Source organism: Salmo trutta, chromosome 13 (assembly GCF_901001165.1).
Source record: "Salmo trutta chromosome 13, fSalTru1.1, whole genome shotgun sequence".
Classification (NCBI taxonomy): Eukaryota; Metazoa; Chordata; class Actinopteri; order Salmoniformes; family Salmonidae; genus Salmo; species Salmo trutta.
Window position 1 is genome coordinate 39946120 of NC_042969.1, and position 26561 is coordinate 39972680.

General features: G+C 44.8%; 2 protein-coding genes across 4 annotated transcripts in view; both read left to right on the plus strand.

Annotated features, from left to right (window-relative positions):
• LOC115205770 (PDZ and LIM domain protein 7) overlaps positions 1 to 24712 on the plus strand; it is a 106483-nt gene extending 81771 nt beyond the window's left edge. For all 3 annotated transcript variants that reach the window (XM_029772083.1, XM_029772084.1, XM_029772086.1), the window contains exons 6-11: positions 13475 to 13536; positions 13793 to 14030; positions 15328 to 15508; positions 18885 to 19005; positions 21118 to 21233; positions 22935 to 24712. In XM_029772083.1, coding sequence (XP_029627943.1) covers positions 13475 to 13536; positions 13793 to 14030; positions 15328 to 15508; positions 18885 to 19005; positions 21118 to 21233; positions 22935 to 23021 — 805 coding nt within the window. In that variant the 3' untranslated portion in view covers positions 23022 to 24712. The remainder of the gene's footprint in view (positions 1 to 13474; positions 13537 to 13792; positions 14031 to 15327; positions 15509 to 18884; positions 19006 to 21117; positions 21234 to 22934) is intronic.
• On the plus strand, positions 1838 to 8950 carry LOC115205772 (PDZ and LIM domain protein 7-like). The gene is made up of 5 exons (XM_029772087.1): positions 1838 to 2697; positions 3665 to 3709; positions 4557 to 4711; positions 6334 to 6370; positions 8652 to 8950. The coding sequence occupies exons 1-5, from the start codon at positions 2687 to 2689 to the stop codon at positions 8746 to 8748; spliced, it is 345 nt and encodes a 114-aa protein (XP_029627947.1). The 5' UTR covers positions 1838 to 2686; the 3' UTR covers positions 8749 to 8950.
• Positions 24713 to 26561: the final 1849 nt, after the last annotated feature.

The window sequence follows — 26561 nt, forward strand, 5'->3', positions numbered from 1 at the left end:
TTAAAGGTAGTGCCCTACATAGGGGTTCTGGTTAAAGGTAGTGCCCTATTTATAAAGTACAGGGGGCTTTAAATTAACAGGGTGGTCCGACCAGGTGTTACTGTTCCAGATGGGGGGGATCCAGGCTTTTACAAACCCTTTAGGAAGATTCCTGTAAGTAGGAAATCCAGAGTCCTCTGATCAGGATTTCTAGATAATCTGGTAGTTTGGGGAAAGTTTGAAGGATTTTGCAAACCTTGTTCCATGCCTGATACTTGGTTCACGGTCACCGTGGTGTGTTGGGGGAAGGGATAGAGGATGTGTTAAGGTATGACTTTTTAGAAAGGTCTAGATGTTGTCTGTGACTGTATTTAGCTGTTCTGCGCTCAGGACCTTTCGCTTAGAATCTGCTGAGCTGTCAGAATGGTTTTTACTGAGGTGGTGCTGGGTTACCTAACTAGCCTTACTTGGAGAAGTCACACGGACCTGAACCCTGACCTGTATAGCACTCATACTTCCACGGTCTAAAACACTTCCTAGATAGAGGTTAGAAACACTAGCAAGTTGTTATAAACAGTTAAGGCCACGTCTGTATTCTGTGTCTCAAGCACAGCAAACTGAGAAAGAGAAATAGGGGTTTATAACACTAGAAACAGATGACTCTATTGTGAAAAAGCTCCGACTTCATCCAGTCTTCTTTTAGAAGACCATATTAATCTTATCTATGAAGAGTCATAAGATTGTTGTGAACAGTTTTAAAGAAGCAGTACAAAGTTGTTTTAAAAAATTTTTTTTAAAGGAGTAGTCTGTCCTCCAGCCGTCTGTCCTCCGGCCATCTTCCTCCAGTATGTTTTGTGGATTAGGTTACCCTCCACATTATTCAGCAGGATACTAAACTGCCACTCCTTCACACAGCTGTTTTCTTTATGACAGAGACTAAATCATACAGAGTCCTACTATTCATGTTCAGAACTAATCTGTGACCTACGACAAGGCAGGGTTGTATGGAACGCCGTTTGGGTCTTTGCGATGCACACCAAATAACAGTATTTGACGCGTCAACTAAGCTTGTTGACTAATCAGAACCTGAATATGACTGAATTTCACATGTAATAATTGAACACGTTCATAAATGTATTTTTTTTACGTAGTCATTACAGATTTATTACACCATCACTCATATTTCATATCTAACAGCGATTCACCAGTTCGTATGCTATGATTCTTGTAAAGTTTTGTCTTGCGCACCTGCCGCTGCCAAACGAGTCAGGACTCTGGGACGGTGCTGGTCAGGAAAAAAAGCTAGCTGGCTGATGAATGCAAACAATGTTTTCCACCTAAAACAAATCAAAATGACATCTGTTTCAGTAGCTATATTTGGCTAACTATCTAGCTAGATGTCATTTATAGCACATATTTGACACAGTGTTAGAGAGGACATATTGACACGGTGTTTTTTGTATTTGGTTGGTAATGGTCGCGTCCGATCAAGCCACAATAGCCAGATGAATCTAGCTTGCCGCTTATAACGTTAGCTTGTGGCAACGAGGCTAGGTAACTGGCTAGCTTGTTTACTTTGTTATCTAGCTAACTAGTTAAGTTCATGAACTGAAGTTGTATTTCAATAAGAGAACAACAACGTGGCTGCCTAGGTAATACTTAATCACATGGACTCCTAAATCATTGCTAAGAATATTGAAAATTATTGTTTCTGGTCATTGTTTTCAGGCTGGTTGCATTGGTTCCGGCAAGGTACCAAGCTAAAGCTAGCTAGCTGATGCGTCAAATAGTGTTAATTCAACGTATCTTTTTTGACACGCAAACAGCGTTCTATAGGGTTGGGATCAATTCCATTTCCATTCAGGAAGTAAACTGAAATTACAATTGTTTCTCATCGAAGCTTTGAGGAAAATTGGAATTTACCAGTTTACTTCCTGAATTGGCTGGGTTGAAATGGAATTGATCCCAACCCTGCTGGAAGATATTAATTCTTCACAGGAACAGGTTGAATATGAGGTCTTTCCACTACACAGTAGTAATCTAGTTTATGGGGTGTACTAGATAGTTTGGCATGTTTGGGTGATACAGAATAAAGCAGGGAATGTGTCCAATGTCTAGGCATGTTGTACACTGGCAGGTCTGGTGTATTTGCACAGAGCTGTCATGATGTCATCAGTCCAATGACACACATTTATTACTGCATTGTTATAGAAGTGTAAAACGCAAGGGACATATTTGGCTTTCTGGTTGGTCGTAAATAAGTTTATGGATTTAAATTTACAGGCCAGATAATTATTGTAAAATACAATGTGTTTCTAAACAAAGGATAAATAAATAAATAGTTTTAGAAGTTAGACAAACACTCAATACAGACATCAACTTGAAACGGATCTGTTCTGAATCCGCGAGATGAAGACGGGGACATTGGATGCCTTCCAGATGTGTGTCACAGCCTGCCTGCGCCTTTTGTGTGAAAGCCATCGGAACAGCCCATGCTGTGTCTCTCTGAAGGAACCCGTCAACAATGAAAACCTGTGTTTGTTTTCACCCCAACTGCATGATACTCTGCATCCCACAACGAATCTGTCTCCTCACTGTTGACTGTTCTCTACAACTATTGTTGATTTGACAAGTTCTTACCAACTGTTGTCGTCTTGTTTTTCCAAACTGAACCCCCATCTTCTTTCTCTCTTCTTTCTCTCCGCAGATGGATGAGAAGTCAGTAAACTCTCTTTACTTCCTTTTTACTTGGATGTTAAATCATAGTTTTCCTGTCAGTATCTGAGCTAGTGGTTAGTAATGATTAGTGAAGGTCTTTCTCTTAGCAGTAGTAACACAGGTCAGTAGTAACAGTAACACAGGTCAGTAGTAACACAGGTCAGTAGTAACACAGGTCAGTAGTAACACAGGTCAGTAGTAACACAGGTCAGTAGTAACACAGGTCAGTAGTAACACAGGTCAGTAGTAACACAGGTCAGTAGTAACACAGGTCAGTAGTAACACAGGTCAGTAGTAACACAGGTCAGTAGTAACACAGGTCAGTAGTAACACAGGTCAGTAGTAACACAGGTCAGTAGTAACACAGGTCAGTAGTAACAGTAACACAGTTCATTCTTTATCTAACAGTATTTCTCTTATTCTCCTGTAATTTGTTGTTCCTCCTGTCTTCTACTACTCTCCTCGTCCTCCTGCCCTCCCTCCTCTCCTCCTCTCTTTCTCCTGCCCTCCCTCCCTCTCTTACTCTCATCCTCTCCTCTCTTCCTCCTGCCCTCCCTCCTTCCTCTCTTCTTCCCCATGCCCTCCCTCCTCATCCTCTCCTCCCTCCCTCTCATCCTCACCTCTTCCTCCTGCCCTCTTAACCTCTCCTCCTGCCCTCCTCTCATTTTCTCTTCTCTTCTCATCCTCTTCCTCCTCTCATCCTCTCTTCCTCTCCTTTTCCTCCTGACCTTCCTCCCTCCCTACTCTCAATCTCTCCTCTCCCTCCTCTTCCTCCTGCCCTCTCTCCCCTCTCCTTTTCCTCCTGCCCTCCCTCTTTCCACTCTCGTCCGCCCTCTCTCCCCCTCTCCTCTTCCTCCTGCCCTCCCTCTTTCCACTCTCCTCCTCCCTCTCCTCTTCCTCCTGCCTCTTCTCCCCTTATTTTCTTCATCCCTGCCCCATGTACTCCTCTTCCTCCTCCCCCCTGCAGAGATGATCAAGCTTTCTATGACCACCAGATTTACCAACACGAGAAGTAAGAGACGGATGCATTATGGTCCTACCTATTTGACCGCTGGTCACTAGAGCCATGTTAGAGAGGACATATTGACACGGTGTCAGAGAGGACATATTGACACGGTGTCGGAGAGGACATATTGACACGGTGTCGGAGAGGACATATTGACACGGTGTCGGCGTGGACATATTGACACGGTGTCAGACAGCCATGTTAGATAGGACATATTGGAGGACAGGTTGAATATGACATGGTCTGCATTCGAAATGGCACCCTATTCCCTACGTAGTGCACTACTTTAGACCCAGAGCCCTATGGCACCCTATTCCCTACGTAGTGCACTACTTTTGACCAGAGCCCTATGGCACCCTATTCCCTATATAGTGCATTGCTTTTGACCAGGGATTTAGGGTTCTGGTTTGTTGGTTATGTGCTGTATGTGTGTGTTTGATCATCTGCTGGCTGCATTCTGTCCTACAGTAGTCTGTCCTACAGTAGTCTGTCCTACAGTAGTCTGTCCTACAGTAGTCTGTCCTACAGTAGTCTGTCCTACAGTAGTTTTTCTGTAGTAGTCTATAGTAGTCTGTCCTATAGTAGTCTGTCCTATAGTAGTCTGTCCTATAGTAGTCTGTCCTATAGTAGTCTGTCCTATAGTAGTCTGTCTATCCATAAGTTCGGTAATTATTAGCTATCATTCTTCGCTTGCCCGTCGCTGGCTTCACGTCGTGGTTGTTCTAACATTGATAATGCCATGTGTTTGTTATGTTAACGTTGTTGGAACATTGTGGGAACCTTGCGCGTGTTTCTGTGCATGGTCCGTTGTTAACGTTATATTAACATTGTGGTGACATGGGGTGTGTACTAGGCACGGTCTGCGGGTGGATGGCATCCCCATGTTCATCCCCAACGACCGCAGCAAGAAGAGGCTGATCGAGGACACTCAGGATTGGCAGCCCCGCACAGGCACTACCCAGTCCCGCTCCTTCCGCATGCTGGCCCAACTCACAGGCACCGACTACAGTGAGTGAGGTGAGGTGAGGTGAGGTGAGGTGAGGTGAGGTGAGTGACCCGCTTCAACATAAAAATATCAATGAATAGACGAGGGCACTAGAACAGATTTTGTCAGACTTGTGCCCAGACAGTGAGTCTCAGTAAGACACAATTTTTGTTTAAAAAAATGTCCAGTAGCCAAGACAACAATTACAAATTAAATCTAGACACTGGCTGCCCTAGAGAACACACAGAATTACACCTACCTCCGCCTAAACATCAGCACCACAGGTAAATTCCACAATGATTTGAAGGATCTAAGAGCCAAGGCATGAAGTGCCTTCTACACCATCAAAAGGAACATAAAACTCTACCTCCCAGATTAGGATCTGGCAAAAAAATACTTCAATCAGTTATTGAACCCATTGCCAAGAATGGTTGTGAGGTCTGGGGTCTACTAACCAACCAAAATTTCACAAAATCTACCACAAATCCCTCACCTACAGAGAGATAAACCTGGAGAAGAATCTCCTCAGCCAGCTGGTTCTGGGGCTCTGTTCACAATCGGACCCCACAGAGCCCCAAGGACAGAAACACGTTTAGACCCAACCAAATGTTGCAGGAGCAAAAAGATAACTATTTGACACGCTGGAAAGGATAAACCAAAAAACAGAGCAAACTAGAATGCTATTTGGCCCTAAACAGAGAGTACACAGTGGCAGAATACCTGACCACTGGGACTGACCCAAACTTAAGGAAAGCTTTGACTATATACAGACTCAGTGAGCTTAGCCTTGCTATTGAGAAAGGCCGCTGTAGGCAGACCTGGCTCTCAAGAGAAGACAGGCTAGGTGCACACTGCCCACAAAATGAGGTGGAAACTGAGCTGCACTTCCTAACCTCCTGCCCAATGTATGACCATGTTAGAGACGCATATTTCCCTCAGATTACACAGACCCACAAATAATTAGAAAGCAAATTAAACATCGATAAACTCCCATATCTGTTAGGCGAAATACTGCAATGTGCAAACACAGCAGCAAGATGTGTGTCCCATTACCACGAAAAAAGGACAACCAGTGGAGAACAAACAACATTGTAAATAGAAACTATATTTATCTGTTTATTTATTTTACCTTTCATACTTCAACTACATGAACATTGTTATAATACTGTACATAGACAATAATATAACATTTGACCTTTCTCTATTCTTTAAAACATGTTGTAAATGTAATTGAGAAAGAGAGGTGTCAGTGGTCCAGAGAGGACGAGAAGCCCAGGAGAGGGAGAGAAAGTTGACACGGAGCCCCAGATGGGACAAGAGGTCCAGGAGAGGGAGAGAAAGTTGACCCTTGGCCCCAGATGGGACAAGAGGCCCAGGAGAGGGAGAGAAAGTTGACACGGGGCCACAGATGGGACAAGAGGCCCAGGAGAGGGAGAGAATGTTGACACGGGGCCACAGATGGGACAAGAGGTCCAGGAGAGGGAGAGGAAGTTGACCCTTGGCCCCAGATGGGACAAGAGGTCCAGGAGAGGGAGAGAAAGTTGACACGGGGCCACAGAAAGGAGTCCATAGTTGTGTCATAACAACAGTGTAAAATGTAATCGGGGCATTCTGATACTGTGTTTTCCCCCCCTGGCTCTCTCAGTGCAGGACCCAGACGATGAGACAATGAAGAGGGCCAGGTAAACAGCCTGTGCGTTTATAAAGCTATGCCTGTGTGATATCCTACAGCTGACTCTGGTTTAGTCTGTGTGATATCCTACAGCTGACTCTGGTTTAGTCTGTGTGATATCCTACAGCTGACTCTGGTGTAGTGTGTGATATCCTACAGCTGACTCTGGTGTAGTCTGTGTGATATCCTACAGCTGACTCTGGTGTAGTCTGTGTGATATCCTACAGCTGACTCTGGTGTAGTCTGTGTGATATCCTACAGCTGACTCTGGTGTAGTCTGTGTGATATCCTACAGCTGACTCTGGTGTAGTCTGTGTGATATCCTACAGCTGACTCTGGTGTAGTCTGTGTGATATCCTACAGCTGACTCTGGTGTAGTCTGTGTGATATCCTACAGCTGACTCTGGTGTAGTCTGTGTGATATCCTACAGCTGACTCTGGTGTAGTCTGTGTGATATCCTACAGCTGACTCTGGTGTAGTCTGTGTGATATCCTACAGCTGACTCTGGTGTAGTCTGTGTGATATCCTACAGCTGACTCTGGTGTAGTCTGTGTGATATCCTACAGCTGACTCTGGTGTAGTCTGTGTGTTTAAAGGCTGTGTGGTAAAGTGTGTTACTGTAAAGTTATGGCCGATGCTGACATGCCTGTGTGTTACAGCTAACAATAAAGGTACACTCTGCAAGATGATACACACAGAACGAGGCGATGTCCTACTTCCCAATGTGGGCGTGACGCTGGTGATGTTTTCATCTTGCTGAGTTCACCGTTAAAGACTTCTAGTAGAACTCAACAGTTGAGTTATGGACTTCAGGTGTTTTAAGCTTCTGCATGTGGTTTTATACAGGTGGGTTGGTGTGTTATACAGGTGGTTTGATGTGTTATACAGGTGGTTTGGTGTGTTATACAGGTGGTTTGGTGAGTTATACAGGTGGTTTGGTGAGTTATACAGGTGGTTTGGTGAGTTATACAGGTGGTTTGGTGAGTTATACAGGTGGTTTGGGGCGTGAGTTATACAGGTGGTTTGGGGCGTGAGTTATACAGGTGGTTTGGGGCGTGAGTTATACAGGTGGTTTGGGGCGTGAGTTATACAGGTGGTTTGGGGCGTGAGTTATACAGGTGGTTTGGGGCGTGAGTTATACAGGTGGTTTGGGGCGTGAGTTATACAGGTGGTTTGGGGCGTGAGTTTTATACAGGTGGTTTCTGGGCGTGAGTTTTATACAGGTGGTTTCTGGGCGTGAGTTTTATACAGGTGGTTTCTGGGCGTGAGTTTTATACAGGTGGTTTGGGGCGTGAGTTATACAGGTGGTTTGGGGCGTGAGTTTTATACAGGTGGTTTCTGGGCGTGAGTTTTATACAGGTGGTTTCTGGGCGTGAGTTTTATACAGGTGGTTTCTGGGCGTGAGTTTTATACAGGTGGTTTGGGGCGTGAGTTTTATACAGGTGGTTTGGGGCGTGAGTTTTATACAGGTGGTTTGGGGCGTGAGTTTTATACAGGTGGTTTCTGGGCGTGAGTTTTATACAGGTGGTTTCTGGGCGTGAGTTTTATACAGGTGGTTTCTGGGCGTGAGTTTTATACAGGTGGTTTGGGGCGTGAGTTATACAGGTGGTTTGGGGCGTGAGTTTTATACAGGTGGTTTCTGGGCGTGAGTTTTATACAGGTGGTTTCTGGGCGTGAGTTTTATACAGGTGGTTTCTGGGCGTGAGTTTTATACAGGTGGTTTCTGGGCGTGAGTTTTATACAGGTGGTTTGGGGCGTGAGTTTTATACAGGTGGTTTGGGGCGTGAGTTTTATACAGGTGGTTTGGGGCGTGAGTTTTATACAGGTGGTTTCGGGGCGTGAGTTTTATACAGGTGGTTTCGGGGCGTGAGTTTTATACAGGTGGTTTCGGGGCGTGAGTTTTATACAGGTGGTTTCGGGGCGTGAGTTTTATACAGGTGGTTTCGGGGCGTGAGTTTTATACAGGTGGTTTGGGGCGTGAGTTTTATACAGGTGGTTTGGGGCGTGAGTTTTATACAGGTGGTTTCTGGGCGTGAGTTTTATACAGGTGGTTTGGGGCGTGAGTTTTATACAGGTCTTGTTCCAGGACCACTTTCTCGTTTTGAGTTGTGATGTAGTTTTACCGTATTGAGTTGTGATGTAGTTTTACCGTTCCCGTTGCATGTTGAATTCTCTGTCTGTTAGACATATTTCTGTCTGTCTTCATTTCCTGTCAATTGTCTCTCTCTCTCTACCTCTCTCTCCACCTCTTTCTCGCTCTCTCTCTCGCTCTTTCTCTCTGGGTGGTTAGGGAAAAGTTCCTTACAGAGATTCAGAGCCCTCGTTATGCCCGTCTGAGGGACTGGCACCACGAGAGGTCCGCACGCGCCCTCAACATCAAGTCCTGAGCGTCGCCACGGCAACATGCAAAGCCGGGCCCTGAGCCCTAAGCGATCGATAGCCATCACGACGACGACTGAAACGATGATAGCCCAATATTCAACGAACGGCAGATGACACACCCGTCAGATATACAGAGGGAGGAAGAAGAAACAAGTTCATTAAAAAAATAAAGATATATCAAATGGAGGATCTATGATCACTAATCAATACATCTGTCACGTTCACTTCTCCTTGACTTGATGAGTTAGTGTTGATCACCTTGTTAGTAGCAGACCTGGGGGCCAACACATACATTGATTGATTGATTGATTGATTGATTGATTGATTGATTGAATACCTGAGGTGCGGGGAGGAGTTTGAACTTCGGGCCTGTCTCAAATCAAATCAGTATTTGACGTATGTATCTGACCCAGGTCTGGGTTGTAAAGTCCTGTTTCTCATTAAACTGTGTTGCTCAGAGTTATCTGAGGAGGGGGGTGCACAGCTGTTGGAACAGCACTGTTCAGGCTGTTCTTCCTGTTCTATTCTTTATTCCGCTATTCTGATTCTGTAGTTCTAGTTTCGTCGTCTTTTGATCTGTAAATTCATTCTGTCTTTCTTTGATCTGTGTTTTCAGATTGATCTTTTTTTCTGTTTTCATGTTCTGAACTCTCCTTGTTCTTCAGGCACCTCCCTCTGATAAGAGAAATAAATCTGTACTGCTGTTATCTGAAAACAGCCCCTCCTCCCCCTGCTTTCTGTCATGGATCTTTCTCTGCTTCCTTCTTTACTGCACTGTACTATACTGCACTGTAAACCACTATACTGCACTGTACTCCACTATACTGCACTGTACTGTACACCACTGTACTGTACACCACTGTACTGTGCACCACTATACTGTGCACCACTGTACTATGCACCACTGTACTATACTCCACAAAACTATACTGTACTCCACAATACTATTCTGTACTATACTCCACAATACTATACTGTACTCCACAAAACTATACTGCACTCCACAATACTATTCTGTACTATACTCCACAATACTATACTGTACTCTGCAATACTATACTACCATAGTGTACCCTGCAAAACTATAATACCATACTATACTGTACTCTGCAATACTATACTACCATGCAATACTATCTGACCACATACTGTACATCTTTCACTCCTGTGTAAAATATCTGAGTTCTCTCTGCTGTTAGATGTGTAGATGTAGTAATGAGATGGTAATTGTTACCGAGACGGCTGTAGAGACCTGTTACTGAGACGGCTGTAGAGCCACCTGTTACTGAGACGGCTGTAGAGCCACCTGTTGCTGAGACGGCTGTAGAGACACCTGTTGCTGAGACGGCTGTAGAGACACCTGTTGCTGAGACGGCTGTAGAGACACCTGTTGCTGAGACGGCTGTAGAGACACCTGTTGCTGAGACGGCTGTAGAGACAGATGCTACTAACTCTACAGATGGGGTAGGCAACTTGATTCAGCCATGTGCCGATTTCTGTCGGAGTGGATGGTTGGGGGGATCACATCTAAGCCCAGGGCTCCCGTGTGGCGCAGAGGTCTAAGGCAAAGCATCTCAGTGCTAGAGGCGTCACTATAGACCCTGGTTCGATTCCAGGCTGTATCACAACCGGCCGTGATTGGGAGTTCCATAGTGCGGCGCACAATTGGCCCAGCATCTTCCGGGTTAGAGTTTGGCTGGAGTTGACCATCATTGTTATTTTTTTACATTTCTCATTTACAGTCATTCTATACCTTAATTACATTGACACGATCACGTCTCTTTCAAGTGGGAATACTTGAACAGATTTCCTAAATGAAATACAGTTGAAGTGGGAGTTTACATACACCTTAGCCAAATACATTTAAACTCAGTTTTTCCACAATTCCTGACATTCAATCCTAGTAAAAATTCACTGTCTTAGGCCAGTTAGGATCACCACTTTATTATAAGAATGTGAAATGTCAGAATAGTAGTAGAGAGAATGATTTGTTTCAGCTTTTCTTTCTTTCATCACATTCCCAGTGGGTCAGAAGTTTACATACACTCAATTAGTATTTGGTAGCATTGCCTTTACATTGTTTAACCTGGGTCAAACGTTTCGGGTAGCCTTCCACAAGCTTCCCACAATAAGTTGGGTGAATTTCAGCCCATTCCTCCTGACAGAGCTGGTGTAACTGAGTCAGGTTTTTAGGCCTCTTTGCTCGCACACGCTTTTTCAGTTCTGCCCACACATATAGGATTGAGGTCGGGCTTTGTGATGGCCACTCCGATACCTTGACTTTGTTGTCCTTAAGCCATTTATCCACAACTTTGGAAGTATGCTTGGGGTTGTCCATTTGGAAGACCCATTTGTGACCAAGCTTTAACTTCCTGACTGATGTATTGAGATGTTGCTTAAATATAGACACATCATTTTCTTTCCTCATGATGCCATCTATTTTGTGAAGTGCACCAATCCCTCCTGCAGCAAAGCACCCCCACAACATGATGCTTTCACCCCGTGCTTCACGGTTGGGATGGTGTTCTTCGGCTTGCAAGCCTCCCCCAAACAGTTCTATTTTTGTTTCATCAGACCAGAGGACATTTCTCCAAAAAGTACGATCTTTGTCCCCATGTGCAGTTGCAAACCGTAGTCTGGCTTTTTTATGGCGGTTTTGGAGCAGTGGCTTCTTCCTTGGTGAGCGGCCTTTTGGGTTATGTCAATATAGGACTCATTTTACTGTGCATATAGACTCCAACCTAAGTCTATGTAAACTTCCGACTTCAACTGTACATTTCAGCTGAATTCGTGGTAATTTTTTGAATTATCCCCCTCCCCCAAAAGACTATGTTTTAACTAAAAACTTTTTGTTGCTGACTCCTACTCTAGTGGCAAGAAAAAGAATGTGAACCCTTTGGAATTATCTGGAGTTTTGCATAAATTGGTCATAAAATTAGATTTGATCTTCATCTAAGTCACAACAATAGACAAACATAGTCTGCTTAAACTAAACACACAAATTATTGTATTTTTCTTTCTATATTGAATACATAATTTAAACATTCACAGTGTAGGTTGGAAAAAGTATGAACTCCTAGGCTAATGACTTTTCCAAAAGCTAATTGGAGTCAGGAGTCAGCAAACCTGGAGTCCAATCAATGAGAAGAGATTGGAGATGTTGGTTAGAGCTGCCCTGCCCTATAAAAAACACTCTAAAAATGTGAGTTTGCTATTCACAAGAAGCATTGCCTGATGTGAACCATGCGTCGAACTAAAGAGATCTCAGAAGACCCAAGATTAAGAATTGTTGACTTGCATAAAGCTGGAAAGGGTTAAAGAAGTATCTCTAAAAGTCTTGATGTTCATCAGTCCACGGTAAGACAAATAGTCTATAAATGGAGAAAGTTCAGCACTGTTGCTACTCTCCCTAGGAGTGGCCGTCCTGCAAAGATGATTGCAAGAGCACAGCACAGAATGCTCAATGAGGTTAAGAAGAATCCTAGTGTCAGCTAAAGACTTACAGAAATCTCTGGAACATGCTAACATCTCTGTTGACGAGTCTACAATACGTTAAAAACTAAACAAGAATGGTGTTCATGGGAGGACACCACGGAAGAAGCCACTGCTGTCCAAAAAAAACCAATTTCTGCTCATCTGAAGTTCGCAAAAGAGCATCTGGATGCTCCACAGCGCTACTGCCAAAAACTACAGTTGAGTTGTTTGGAAGGAACACACCACACTGTGTGGAGGAAAAAAGGCCCAGCACACCAACATCAAAACCTCATCCCAACTTTAAAGTATGGTGGAGGGAGCATCATGGTTTGAGGCTACCTCAGGACCTGGACAGCTTGCTATCATCGACGGGAAAATGAATTCCCAAGTTTATCAAGACATTTTGCAGGAGAATGTTAGGCTATCTGTCCGCCAATTGAAGCTCAACAGAAGTTGGTTGATGCAACAGGACAACGACCCAAAACACAGTAGTAAATCAACAACAGAATGGCTTCAACAGAAGAAAATACGCCTTCTGGAGTGGCCCAGTCAGAGTCCTGACCTTAACCCGATTGAGTTGCTGTGGCCTGACCTCAAGAGAGCAGTTCACACCAGACATCCCAAGAATATTACTGAACTGAAACAGTTTTGTAAAGAAGAATGATCCAAAATTCCTCCTGACCGTTGTGCAGGTCTGATCCGCAACTAGAGAAAATGTTTGGATGAGGTTATTACTGCCAAAGGAGGGTCAACCAGTTATTAAATCCAAGGGTTCACATACTTTTCCACCCTGCACTGTGAATGTTTCCACGGTGTGTTCAATAAAGACATGAAAACATATTGTTCGTGTGTTATTAGTTTAAGCAGTCTGTGTTTGCCTATTATTGTGACCTAGATGAAGATCAGATCAAATTTGATCATCAATTTATGCAGAAATCCAGGTAATTCCAAAGGGTTCACATACTTTTTCTTGCCACTGTACTTACCTCAGTCAATGTGCTGTTTGTAGGAATAAGACTTGCAGCACAACAATTCGCAGTCCACTTTCTGTAAGTGGTGGTATAATCACAGAGAGATAAGGGAGCAATCCTCGCAATGATTTTACCATTATGCTCCTTCCATTTAAAAATGCACACAGAACTCCCTCGATGATGATGATAATGACGATGTCAGCCACTGCTGCCACTCTACCTCTTCTGAGTCACCGTGGTAACCCTATAGCGACTGGTTTTTAAGAGAGTGTGTTTTTCTCCCCAGCATCAAGGCCTCTCTGTCACCTGCTAAGGCCCAGACCCAGACAGCAGCAGACAAACCTGATGGTGAGTCTCTGCAGTTCAGAGTTCAAATGACAGGTTCTGGTAATTATAACATAAATCAAAGCCTTTTATTTATTAGTTAGATGCATTATAACATGTTATAAGCTTTGAAATATGTATTATAGCACATACTATAAGCATAGTAATACATTGTAACACGTGCTATAAGCATTCATACATTCCCATGGTTCCTTATAAGATACTATAGGAGTCTCCCTGTTGAATGCGTTGTATTAATACATTTCTCTGGGTTCTCCAGCCTCTAAGACTCCAGCTCCAGTCAAGGCTGGTCCTCTGGTACGTCCTCCGTGGGTGACCGACCCAGGGTTCGCTGACCGTTACGCCCCAGACAAGACCAGTACGGTTCTGACCCAGCACAGACAGCCGGCCCAGCCTACGCCCATGCAGAACCGCTCCTCTATCTTACAGGCAGCTCAGCAGGCACCCGAGGACAGCCGAAGGACCCCTCTCTGTGGAGCCTGCAACAAGATCATTAGGTGGGAACCCTAGGACTGTACTGCCCCCTGTCTGTTAGATGAATAACGGCAAGGCTTTTAATACTGCACCCTGTCTGTTAGATTAATAATGGCAAGGCCTTTATTTACTACTGCCCCCTGTCTGTTAGATTAATAACGGCAAGGCATTTATTTACTACTGCCTCCTGTCTGTTAGATTAATAATGGCAAGGCATTTATTTACTACTGCCCCCTGTCTGTTTGATTAATAATGGCAAGGCATTTATTTACTACTGCCCCCTGTCTGTTTGATTAATAATGGCAAGGCCTTTATTTACTACTGCCCCCTGTCTGTTTGATTAATAATGGCAAGGCATTTATTTACTACTGCCCCCTGTCTGTTAGATTAATAATGGCAAGGCATTTATTTACTACTGCCCCCTGTCTGTTAGATTAATAATGGCAAGGCATTTATTTACTACTGCCCCCTGTCTGTTTGATTAATAATGGCAAGGCATTTATTTACTACTGCCCCCTGTCTGTTAGATTAATAATGGCAAGGCATTTATTTACTACTGCCCCCTGTCTGTTAGATTAATAATGGCAAGGCATTTATTTACTACTGCCCCCTGTCTGTTAGATTAATAATGGCAAGGCATTTATTTACTACTGCCCCCTGTCTGTTAGATTAATAATGGCAAGGCATTTATTTACTACTGCCCCCTGTCTGTTAGATTAATAATGGCAAGGCATTTATTTACTACTGCCCCCTGTCTGTTAGATTAATAATGGCAAGGCATTTATTTACTACTGCCCACTGTCTGTTATATCTATAAACACTAGAGTCAGCCAAGCCTGAAATATCACCCAATTCTTAATATATTGCTTCTTTTTTTTTTAACCAAAACTCTGAATGAAAAAGTAGCCCCATTATCGGGTCAATACCACAACTGCTGTTCCTTACATCAGTCCTATATGGAACAAGTAGTGTACTATAGAGAGGATAAACTCCGTAGTCTATCATTTCATAATAGACTAGATTTATTTCATTGAACTGCTGACCATGTTACCTGACCAGGGAATACTCTTGGTCTTTATAGAACCTCATTATTCTTTAGAAAAGAACCGTTCTCTCTTGAACTGGAACGACTCGACACTGTTAGATTAATAACCATCTGACGATTAAGTGGATACATACAGTAAGTCATGTCAGTGACGATAGGATCACTATTTTCCATTTAAAAGAGAGAGCTGTGTCTTAACAGACACAGTAGAAACCTCTGTTACTTCCAGCTGGGCTTAACTAGCTGGTGTTGTGTGTGTGTGTGTGTGTGTATAGGGGCCGGTACCTGGTGGCGCTGGGTCAGTCCTGGCATCCAGAAGAGTTCCAGTGTTCCCAGTGTAAGGTGATGTTGGATGAGGGAGGATTCTTTGAGGAGAGGGGCTCAGTTTTCTGCACCAAGTGTTATGATAACCAATACGCTCCCAACTGTGCCAAATGCAAGAAGACGATCATAGGGGTAAGATCTGTCTTTCTACCATCATCCATGATAATACGGTTTCATTTAAAATGTCATCTTTATTTCAAATCAAATACAATTTTATTTGTCACATGCGCCGAATACAACCGTATTTAATATATATTTACTATAAGGTGTAGACCTCACCATGAAATGCTGCCTATACAAGCCCTTAACCAACAATGCAGTTTTAAGGAAAATAAGAGTTAAGAAAATATTTACAAAATAAACTAAAGTACAAAAAAAAGTCACACAAAATAACCATAATGAGGCTATATACAGGGTGTTACGGTACAGAGTCAATGTGGAGGCTATATACAGGGGGTACCAGTACAGAGTCAATGTGGAGGCTATATACTGGGTGTTACGGTACAGAGTCAATGTGGAGGCTATATACTGGGTGTTACGGTACAGAGTCAATGTGGAGGCTATATCCAGGGTGTTACGGTACAGAGTCAATGTGGAGGCTATATACTGGGTGTTACGGTACAGAGTCAATGTGGAGGCTATATCCAGGGTGTTACGGTACAGAGTCAATGTGGAGGCTATATACTGGGTGTTACGGTACAGAGTCAATGTGGAGGCTATATATAGGGGCTTCCGGTACCGAGTCAATGTGCTGGTTAGTCTAGGTTATTGAGGTAATTTGTACATGTAGGTAGGGGTAAAGTGACTATGCATAGATAATAAACAGCAAGTAGCAGCAGTGTAAACAAAAAATGGGGGGGTGTGTCAATGTAAATAGTCTGGTGGCCATTTTGATTAATTGTTCAGCAGTCTTGTGGCTTGGGGGTAGAAGATGTTAAGGAGCCTTTTGGACCTAGACTTGGCGCTCCGGTACCGTTTGACATAGAGAGAATAGTCTATGAATAGGATGGCTGGAGTCTTTGACAATTTTTAGAGCCTTCCTCTGATGGAAGGAAGCTTGGCTCCAGTGATGTACTGGGCCGTACGCATTACCCTTTGTAGCCATACCAGGCTGTGATGAAACCCGTCAGGATGCTCTCGATGTTGCATTTGTAGAACTTTTTTAGGATCAGGGGACCCATGCCAAATCTTTTCTGTCTCCTGAGGGAGAATAGGCAATGTCATGCCCTCTTCACGACTGTCTTGGTGTGTTTGGACTATGATAGTTTGTTGGTGATGTGGACTCCAAGGAACTTGAAGCTCTCCACCTGCTCCACTACAGCCCCGTCAATGTGAATGGGAGCGTCATAGGCCCTCCTTTTCCTGTAGTCCACGATCAGCTCCTTTGTTTTTCTCACATTGAGGGAGAGGTTGTTGATCTGGCACCACACTGCAGGTCTCTGACCTCCCTATAGGTTGTCATCATTATCGGTGGTCAGACCGTTGTGTCGTCGGCAAAGTTAATGATGGTGTTGGAGTTGTGCTTGGCCACGCAGTCGTGGGTGAACAGGGAGTATAGGAGGGGACTAAGCACGCACCCCTGAGGGTCCCCTGTGTTGGCGAGCAGCGTGGCAGATGTGTTGTTTTACTGTGTGTTTGTTTTACTCCATGTGTAACTCTGTTGTTGTGTGTGTCAAACTGCTTTGCTTTATCTTGGCCAGGTCGTAATTGTAAATGAGAATTTGTTCTCAACTTGCCTACCTGGTTAAATAAAGGTGAAATAAATATGTTTAAAAAAGTGATGAGCTTTAAGGGCACTTTGAGTTCTGAGCAGTAGTCAATGAACAGCATTCACACAGGTGTTCCTTTTGTCCAGGTGTGAAAGGGCAGTGTGGCGTGAAATAGAAATTGCGTTATCTGTGGATCTGTTGGGCCGGTATGTGAATTGGAGTGGGTCTAGGGTTTCTGGGACGATGCTGTTGATGTGAGTCATGACCAGCCTTTCAAGGCATTTCATGTCTACAGATGTAAGTTCTACGGGGTGGTAATCATTTGGGCAGGTTACCTTCACTTCCTTGGGCATAGGGACTATGGTAGTCTGCTTGAAACATGTAGGCATTACAGACTCGGTCAGGGAGAGTTTGAAAATGTCAGTGAAGACACTTGCCAGTGGGTCAGCTCATGCTCTGAATACACGTCCTGGTGATCCGTCTGGCCCTGCGGCCTTGTGAAAGTTAACCTATTTAAAGGTCTTACTCCCATCGGCTACGGAGAGCGTGATCACACAGTCGTCGGGAACAGCTGGTGCTCTCATGCATGCTTCAGTGTTGCTTGCCTCGAAGCACGCAGAGAGGTCATTTATCTCGTCTGGTAGGCTCGTGTCACTGGTCAGCTCACGGCTGGGCTTCCCTTTTGTAGTCCGTAATAGTTTGCAAACCCTGCCACACCCGACGAGCGTCATAGCCGGTGTAGTCGGATTCAATCTTAGTCCTGTATTGACGCTATGCCTGTTTGATGGTTCGTCGGAGGGTATAGCGGGTTAGTGTCCCGCTCCTTGAAAGTGCCAGCTCTACCCTTTAACTCAGTGCGGATGTTGCCTGTAATCCATGGCTTCTGGTTGGGGTATGTACATACGGTCACTGTGGGGACGACATCCTCAATGCACTTATTGATGAAGCCGGTGACTGATGCGGTATACCCCTCAATGCTTATTGGATGAATACCGGAACATATTCCTGTCTGTGATAGCAAAACAGGCCTGTAGCTTAGCCTCTGTCATCTGACCTCTTCCGTATTGAGTGAGTCATCGGTACTTCCTGCTTTAGTTTTTGAATCAGGAGGATAGAATTATGGCCAGATTTGCCAAATGGAGGGCGAGGGAGAGCTTTGTATGCGTCTCTGTGTGTGTGGAGTAAAGGTGGTCTATTTTTTTTTTTTTTTTCCTCTGGTTGCACATTTAACATGCTGGTAGAAATGGTTTAAGTTTTCCTGCATTAAAACCCCCGGCCACTAGGATCGCTGCCTCTGGATTTGCTTTTTCTTGTTTGCTTATGGCCCTTATACAGCTCGCTCAGTGCCGTCTTAGTGCCAGCATTGGTTTGTGGTGGTAAATAGATAGCTAGGAAATATATATATATATGAAAACTCTCTTGGTAAATAGTGTGGTCTACAGCTTGTCATGAGGTACTCTACCTCAGGCGAGCAAAACCTTGAGGTTTCTTTTAATATTAGATTTTGCAGAGCAGCTGTTATTGACAAATAGACACAGACCATGAACCCATGTCTTACTGGAGGTAGCTGTTCTGTCTTGCCGATGCATGGAAAACCCAGCCAACTAGGTTCTTATTGACAAATAATGGCCTGCCAAGAGTCTTCCTGTGGGGACAGAGGCTGGGATAAATAAAAAAAAATAGGACAAACACTCCAAGACGAGAGGAATGTGGACCACAAGCTAGTTTAGCAGGACACAATGTACCTGGTAAGCTGAGGCCTGACTCCCTTTCTTTCCTTCCTTCCTTCCTCTGTTTAGGATATCATGCATGCTCTGAAGATGACCTACCATGTCCAGTGTTTCATGTGTGCTGCCTGTAAGAGGCCCATCAGAAACCAGGCCTTTTATATGGAAGAGGGAGAACCTTACTGTGAGAGAGGTGAGGCCATAGACTGTTGAGGTTTGAACTTTTCAAATCAAGGGAAAAGTGTTGTGAGGTTAGAGAAATATTGAGTTAAAGTACATGTACTACACATTCACAGTGGTGTGGACAGATTGTCCCGGTGTCGCTCCATCCATAGCTACTGCTTCTGTAAATGATGACTTCATATGGGAGCATCTACTTAACATAAAAGTTATCTTTGAAAGACAGGGTCCTGTCTATTGGTTTATAAACTCAGCAAAAAAAAAAAAAAGAAACGTCCCTTTTTTCAGGACCCTGTCTTTCAAAGATAATTAGTAACAATCCATACAACTAAACAGATCTTCAATGTAAAGGGTTTAAACACTGTTTCCTATGCTTGTTCAATGAACCATAAACAATTAATGAACATGCACTGTGGAACGGTCGTTAAGACACTAACAGCTTACAGACGGTAGGCAATTAAGGTCACAGTTATGAAAACTTAGGATGCTAAAAGAGGCCTTTCTACTGACTCTGAAAAACACCAAAAGAAAGATGCCCAGGTTCCCTGCTCATCTGTGTGAACGTGCCTTAGACAGGCTGCACGGAGGCATGAGGAATGCAGATGTGGCCAGGGGATAACATTGCAATGTCCGTACTGCGAGACGCCTAAGACAGCGCTACAGGGAGACAGGACGGACAGCTGATCATCCTCGCAGTGACAGACCATGTGTAACAACACCTGCACAGGATCGGGACATCTCAACATCTCACCTGCGGGACAGGTACAGGATGGCAACAACAACTGCTCAAGTTACACCAGGAACGCACAATCCCTCCATCAGTGCTCAGACTGTCCGCAATAGGCTGAGAGAGGCTGGACTGAGGGCTTGTAGGCCTGTTGTAAGGCAGGTCCTCACCAGACATCACCGGCAACAACGTCGCCTATGGGCACAAACCCACCGTCGCTGGACCAGACAGGACTGGCAAAAAGTGGTCTTCACTTACGAGTCGCGGTTTTGTCTCACCAAGGGTGATGGTCAGATTCGCGTTTATCCTCCAATGAATGAGCATTACACCGAGGCCTGTACTCTGGAGCGGGATCGATTTCGAGGTGGAGGGTCCATCATGGTTTGGGGCGGTGTGTCACAGCATCATCGGACTGAGCTTGTTGTCATTGCAGTCATTCTCAACGCTGTGCGTTACAGGGAAGACATCCTCCTCCCTCATGTGGTACCCTTCCTGCAGGCTCATCCTGACATGACCCTCCAGCATGACAATGCCACCAGCCATACTGCTCGTTCAGTTTATGCCTCAGTTGTTGAATCTTGTTATGTTCATACAAATAGTTTGCTGAAAATAAATGCAGTTGACAGTGAGAGGATGTTTCTTTTTTTGCTGTGTTTATAAATGGAGCTTCTGCTTTCTCTATTGTGCTGCTGTGATTGGTTTCATGGATCATAACACATCTCTCAACACAGACACATGCTGTCTCTCTCACACACTTCCGCACGCGGCTCAGGAGTGGGTTGTTTTGTTATCAGAGGGAGTACTCAGAATAATGCCTTCAGCGTTGATAAACATTCTGCCGCCTCAGCACCTCTCTGGGAATGTTCTGCTCTCTCTCTCTCTCTCTCTCTCACACACAATCGCTCTGAGTACTGTCTCTTTCTTCAAGTCCCTGAGATGGGGAAAAGAAAATGGGGACAATCTGTGGAGCGATCTGCCCTCCTCCTCTCTGTCATCCCTTCCCTACACGCAGGGACATCACTGATGTCATCCCTTCATTTCTTTCTGTTTTCTTCATTTATCCGCTGATGATTCTCAAGACAAAACCTTACTGGGAAAACCTTTTGCTGATAAATATGGTAACTCTGGGGAGGCAGGTAGCCTAGTGGTAAGAGCGTTGGGCCGGTAACCAAAAGGTTGCTAGATCGAATCCCAGAGCTGACAAGGTAAAAATCTGTCGCTCTGTCCCTGAACAAGGCAGTTAACCCACTGTTCCTAGACCGTCATTGAAAATAAGAATTTGTTCTTAACTGACTTGCCTAGTTAAATAAAGGTTAAATAAAAAATAAACTCTCAACCTTTCTTTCTCCTCTTACCCCCTCCCTCTGTCTCTCCTCAACCCCCCTTCTCTCCCTGCAGATTATGAGAAGATGTTTGGTACTAAGTGTCATGGCTGTGACTTTAAGATCGATGCTGGGGACCGCTTCCTAGAGGCCTTGGGATACAGCTGGCACGACACCTGCTTTGTCTGTGCTGTAAGTCACTCTCCTGATTCAACTGGACCTCTGTCTACCTCACCTATCTACATACGTCTCTACCTGTCTGTCCTGATTCACCTGGACCTCTGTCTACCTCACCTATCTACATACGTCTCTACCTGTCTGTCCTGATTCACCTGGACCTCTGTCTACCTCACCTCTATCTACATACGTCTCTACCTGTCTCTCCTGGACCTGGTCCAACCTACGTCTCTACCTGTCTCTCCTGGACCTGGTCCAACCTACGTCTCTACCTGTCTCTCCTGGACCTGGTCCAAACTACGTCTCTACCTGTCTCTCCTGGACCTGGTCCAACCTACGTCTCTACCTGTGTTCTGGACCTGGTCCAACCTATGTCTCTACCTGTCTCTCCTGGACCTGGTCCAACCTATGTCTCTACCTGTGTTCTGGACCTGGTCCAACCTACGTCTCTACCTGTGTCCTGGACCTGGTCCAACCTATGTCTCTACCTGTCTCTCCTGGACCTGGTCCAACCTACGTCTCTACCTGTCTCCTGGACCTGGTTCAACCTACGTCTCTAACTGTCTCTCCTGGACCTGGTCCAACCTACGTCTCTACCTGTGTCCTGGACCTGGTCCAACCTACGTCTCTACCTGTCTCTTCTGGACTTGGTCCAACCTACAGTACGTCTCTACCTGTCTCTCCTGGACCTGGTCCAACCTACGTCTCTACCTGTCTCTCCTGGACCTGGTCCAACCTACGTCTCTACCTGTCTCTCCTGGACCTGGTCCAACCTACGTCTCTACCTGTCTCTCCTGGACCTGGTCCATTCTACGTCTCTACCTGTCTCTTCTGGACCTGGTCCAACCTACGTCTCTACCTGTCTCTTCTGAACCTGGTCCAACCTACGTTTCTACCTGTCTCTCCTGGACCTTGTCCAACCTACGTCTCTACCTGTGTCCTGGACCTGGTCCAACCTATGTCTCTACCTGTCTCTCCTGGACCTGGTCCAACCTACGTCTCTACCTGTCTCTCCTGGACCTGGTCCAACCTACGTCTCTACCTGTCTCTCCTGGACCTGGTCCAACCTACGTCTCTACCTGTCTCTCCTGGACCTGGTCCAACCTACGTCTCTACCTGTCTCTCCTGGACCTGGTCCAACCTACGTCTCTACCTGTCTCTCCTGGACCTGGTCCAACCTACGTCTCTACCTGTCTCTCCTGGACTTGGTCCAACCTAAAGTACGTCTCTACCTGTCTCTCCTGGACCTGGTCCAACCTAAAGTACGTCTCTACCTGTCTCTCCTGGACCTGGTCCAACCTAAAGTACGTCTCTACCTGTCTCTCCTGGACCTGGTCCAACCTAAAGTACGTCTCTACCTGTCTCTCCTGGACCTGGTCCAACCTACGTCTCTACCTGTCTCTCCTGGACCTGGTCCAACCTACGTCTCTACCTGTCTCTCCTGGACCTGGTCCAACCTACGTCTCTACCTGTCTCTCCTGGACCTGGTCCAACCTACGTCTCTACCTGTCTCTCCTGGACCTGGTCCAACCTACGTCTCTACCTGTGTCCTGGACCTGGTCCAACCTACGTCTCTACCTGTCTCTTCTGGACTTGGTCCAACCTACAGTACGTCTCTACCAGTCTCCGTTCTGTCTCTCGCTCTCTCTAGCTCGCTGTCTCTCTTTCTTCTCTCACCTAACCCCGTGCCTTTCTCCCTCTCTCTCCCCATCCCAGTTCTGCCAGATCAACCTCGAAGGAAAGACCTTCTACTCTAAGAAGGATCAGCCGCTGTGTAAAGGCCATGCCTTCGCTCCCGTCTGAGAGGGAGAGAGGTGGTTCAGAGGGGACAAGAAACCCTCACCATTCTCTGAACCCTGAAGACCTGTACAGTGGCAGTTACTCTCCACTCCGCTGCAAAGCAGACAGCATCAGTGCATCAGATCCTCGCTATCGCTCAGCTACAGACGCGGTTCAACTGTACTTCATCCTTCAACTTCTAATCCCTGGGCTTTCCAAATGCGTCCTGTACTGGCTCCCTTCACTAAGAGTCTAAAGGAATGTAATGTTGACCTTTCAACCTTAACTGCCTAGTTTCTCTACTGTTGTTACTCATAGCAGGTTACTCTAGTATCATATGTAATGGTATAACAAAGTGAGACATTTTTACGATCATGTGTAGTGTTATTACAAACTGAGTAATTTCAAAGCCTTCGCTTCTCTATCTCGTGTATTATCAGTGAATATATTTGTCATTCTCCCCTCTGTGATTGTGATGCTTATAACCACCTGTTGTTCACAAGTCATCCTTTACTCCAGTGTGTGAAGTCCACTGTGTTTGGGCAGTGCCTATTAGTCCTGGTAAAATATCACACTTAGCCCCTTCTAGTCTCTAACCTCGTTCGTTTCACTTTCAAGTGCCTTTTTGAAGTTGAACCAACCATTTTAGTGTGTCGTTTTCTAAGATGTTACATTAACTATCGCTGCACCACCGTCTTCATTTAAAGTACCCTCCTAGTCTCTGGTCTGTTCGGCACCCCTTTATACTGCAGTACTTAAGGTGATTTTAATGGGCACCCTTACTCCAGTACTTAAGGTAATGTACGGGGCCACCTTACCGCATTAATTAAGGTAATAGGAACTCAGTCATGAGGAACTAGTTACTGTACTTCACTGTAATACACTCCCTGAGTGTGTTCCATATGGCGCACCCTATTCCTTATATAGTGCACTAATTTGTATGGGCTCTGGTCAAAAAGTAGTGCACTATAAATGAAATAGCGAGTCCTTTGGGACTCGACCCATATTGCACTAGTCACTATTAAAAACTGTAGAACACTCCATATTGACCCCAGGGACCCATAATGCATCACTTCACGTCAGCTATGTTATTAATTGATTCATGTTAAATCGGAATAGTGCATCATAAAAAAAGGAGTAGCGTTTTGAAGCAGCACTATCCAATGTACGGTATATGGAAATAAACGATGCCTTGTTTACATGGCTGGGGGTCAAATCCAGTTTAAACTATGGAAGTAAACTGTAGCTCTTGAATGGAGAATAAATCTCATGGCCAATTATATTCTAGAAATGTTCTCAATTCAGTTGGAATTGACCCCAACTGTGTGAAGGGATTTGTAGTAATTTTTGTTGTCCTGGGATTTGTAGTCATTTTTGTTGTCCTGGGGTTTGTAGTCATTTGTGTTGTCCTGTGATTTGTAGTCATTTGTGTTGTCCTGGGATTTGTAGTCATTGTGTTGTCCTGGGATTTGTAATCATTCTACACAAGTGACTGTATGGTCTAGGGTTCTATTCAATCCGAATCACGGAAGTTCAGCGTTAGAACGTGATTGAAATGTAAATGTTCCCACGTTGGCGGAGACTGCGTTCCTGCTAAATGATGTTGGCTCAATCCACAAATTACATTCAGAGCGCGCAATCTGTAACATTTCAACGACACATTGAATAGAGCTCATGTTTCACAAGAGACCTGTAAGTACACTGAACAAGAAATATAAATACCACATGCAACAATTTTAAAGATTTTACTGAGTTACAGTTCATATAAGGAAATCAGTCAATTGAAATAAATTAATTAGGCCCTAATCTATAGATTTCACATGACTGGGCAGGGGTGCAGTCTTGTTTGGGCCTGGGAGGGCATAGGCCCACCCACTGGGGAGCCAGGCCCAGCCACAGAAGGGCTTTATTAAAGACAAATACTCAAGTTTCATCAGATGTCAGGGTGGATGGTCTCAGACGATCCCGCAGGTGAAGAAACCGGATGTGGAGGTCCTGAGCTGGCATGGTTGGCTGGTTGGAGGGACTGCCAAATTCTCTAAAAACGACGTTGGAGGCAGCTTCTGGTAGAGAAATGAACATTCAATTCTCTGGCAACAGCTCTGGTGGACAGTCAACATGCCAATTGCACGCTCCCTCAAAACGTAGACATCTGTGGCATTGTGTTGTGTGACAAAACTGCATTTTAGAGTGGCCTTTTATTGTCCCCAGCACAAGGTGTACCTGTGTAATGATCATGCTGTTTTAAGCAGCTTATTGATATGCCACACCAGTCAGGTGGATGGATTATCTGGCAAAGGAGAAATGTTCAGTAACAAATTTGTGCACATAATTTGAGAGAGAGAAGCTTTTTGTGCATATGGAATATTTCTGGGATATTTTATTTCAACTCATGAAACATGGGACCAACACTTTACATGTTGCGTTTATATTTTTGTTCAGTATAGTTATTTGATGGGTGTGTTTGAAAGGACTGTGTGTTTTGAAACCAAATTATTTTGTAATGTACTCTGTTCGCTGACTAGTGAGATTAGTTAACTTCTGATATGTACTCATTCCTACTTTTGTACACATGTCATGACGTGAACCTCTGCTCCAACAACAATTAGGATTATAATAATAGAATACTAACATATATATATATATATATGTATTTTACTATTTGTTTGTATTAAAGTATCGTATACCAAGTGCCTTCTCAAGCTTTACACACTGAGCTTTACAATAATTCTTAAATTCTAACGAAAAACTGCTGTATTCATTTGTGTAGACGCTAGAGATGTTTTTAGCTAAATAATTGATATCTTTGATAGAGGAGCTGTATTTGGTATTAGAACCAGTTAATCAATAAAAAAATGTCTGTATTCTTCTAAACTCTCTTTTCATTCTCTTTGTCTCCATGCATCCAGTATTAGTTTAATGTTAAAAAATGACCTAACCCTCAAATACAAATCGACCCCCAGCACCTATTTACAGTTGCCCTAAAGAGCAAAGTAGCTTTCAAAATGGGTCTTAGGGCCACCGTACTACTCCCGAGCCATGGTCCCCCCTCCCCCTTAGGGCCATGGTCTCTCCTCCCCCTTAGCGCCATGGTCTCCCCTCCCCCTTAGGGCCATGGTCTCCCCTCCCCCTTAGCGCCATGGTCTCCCCTCCCCCTTAGGGCCATGGTCTCCCCTCCCCCTTAGGGCCATGGTCTCCCCTCCCCCTTGGGGCCATGGTCTCCCCTCCCCCTTGGGGCCATGGTCTCCGCTCCCCCTTGGGGCCATGGTCTCCCCTCCCCCTTGGGGCCATGGTCTCCCCTCCCCCTTGGGGCCATGGTCTCCCCTCCCCCTTGGGGCCATGGTCTCCCCTCCCCCTTAGGGCCATGGTCTCCTTAGGGCCATGGTCTCCTCTAGCCAGGTTCTCTAATTGTATTGGTGTACAAACGTGAGAATGTTTGATTTTGGAGTGATCTCTGCTGTGTGACTCACTAACTGTAATGCAGCCTTGTCCGTGATGACTCCTGTCAGTTCTGCTTCTCCAGCTCTCAGCAGGCTGTCTGTCAGCAGGCTGTCTGTCAGCAGG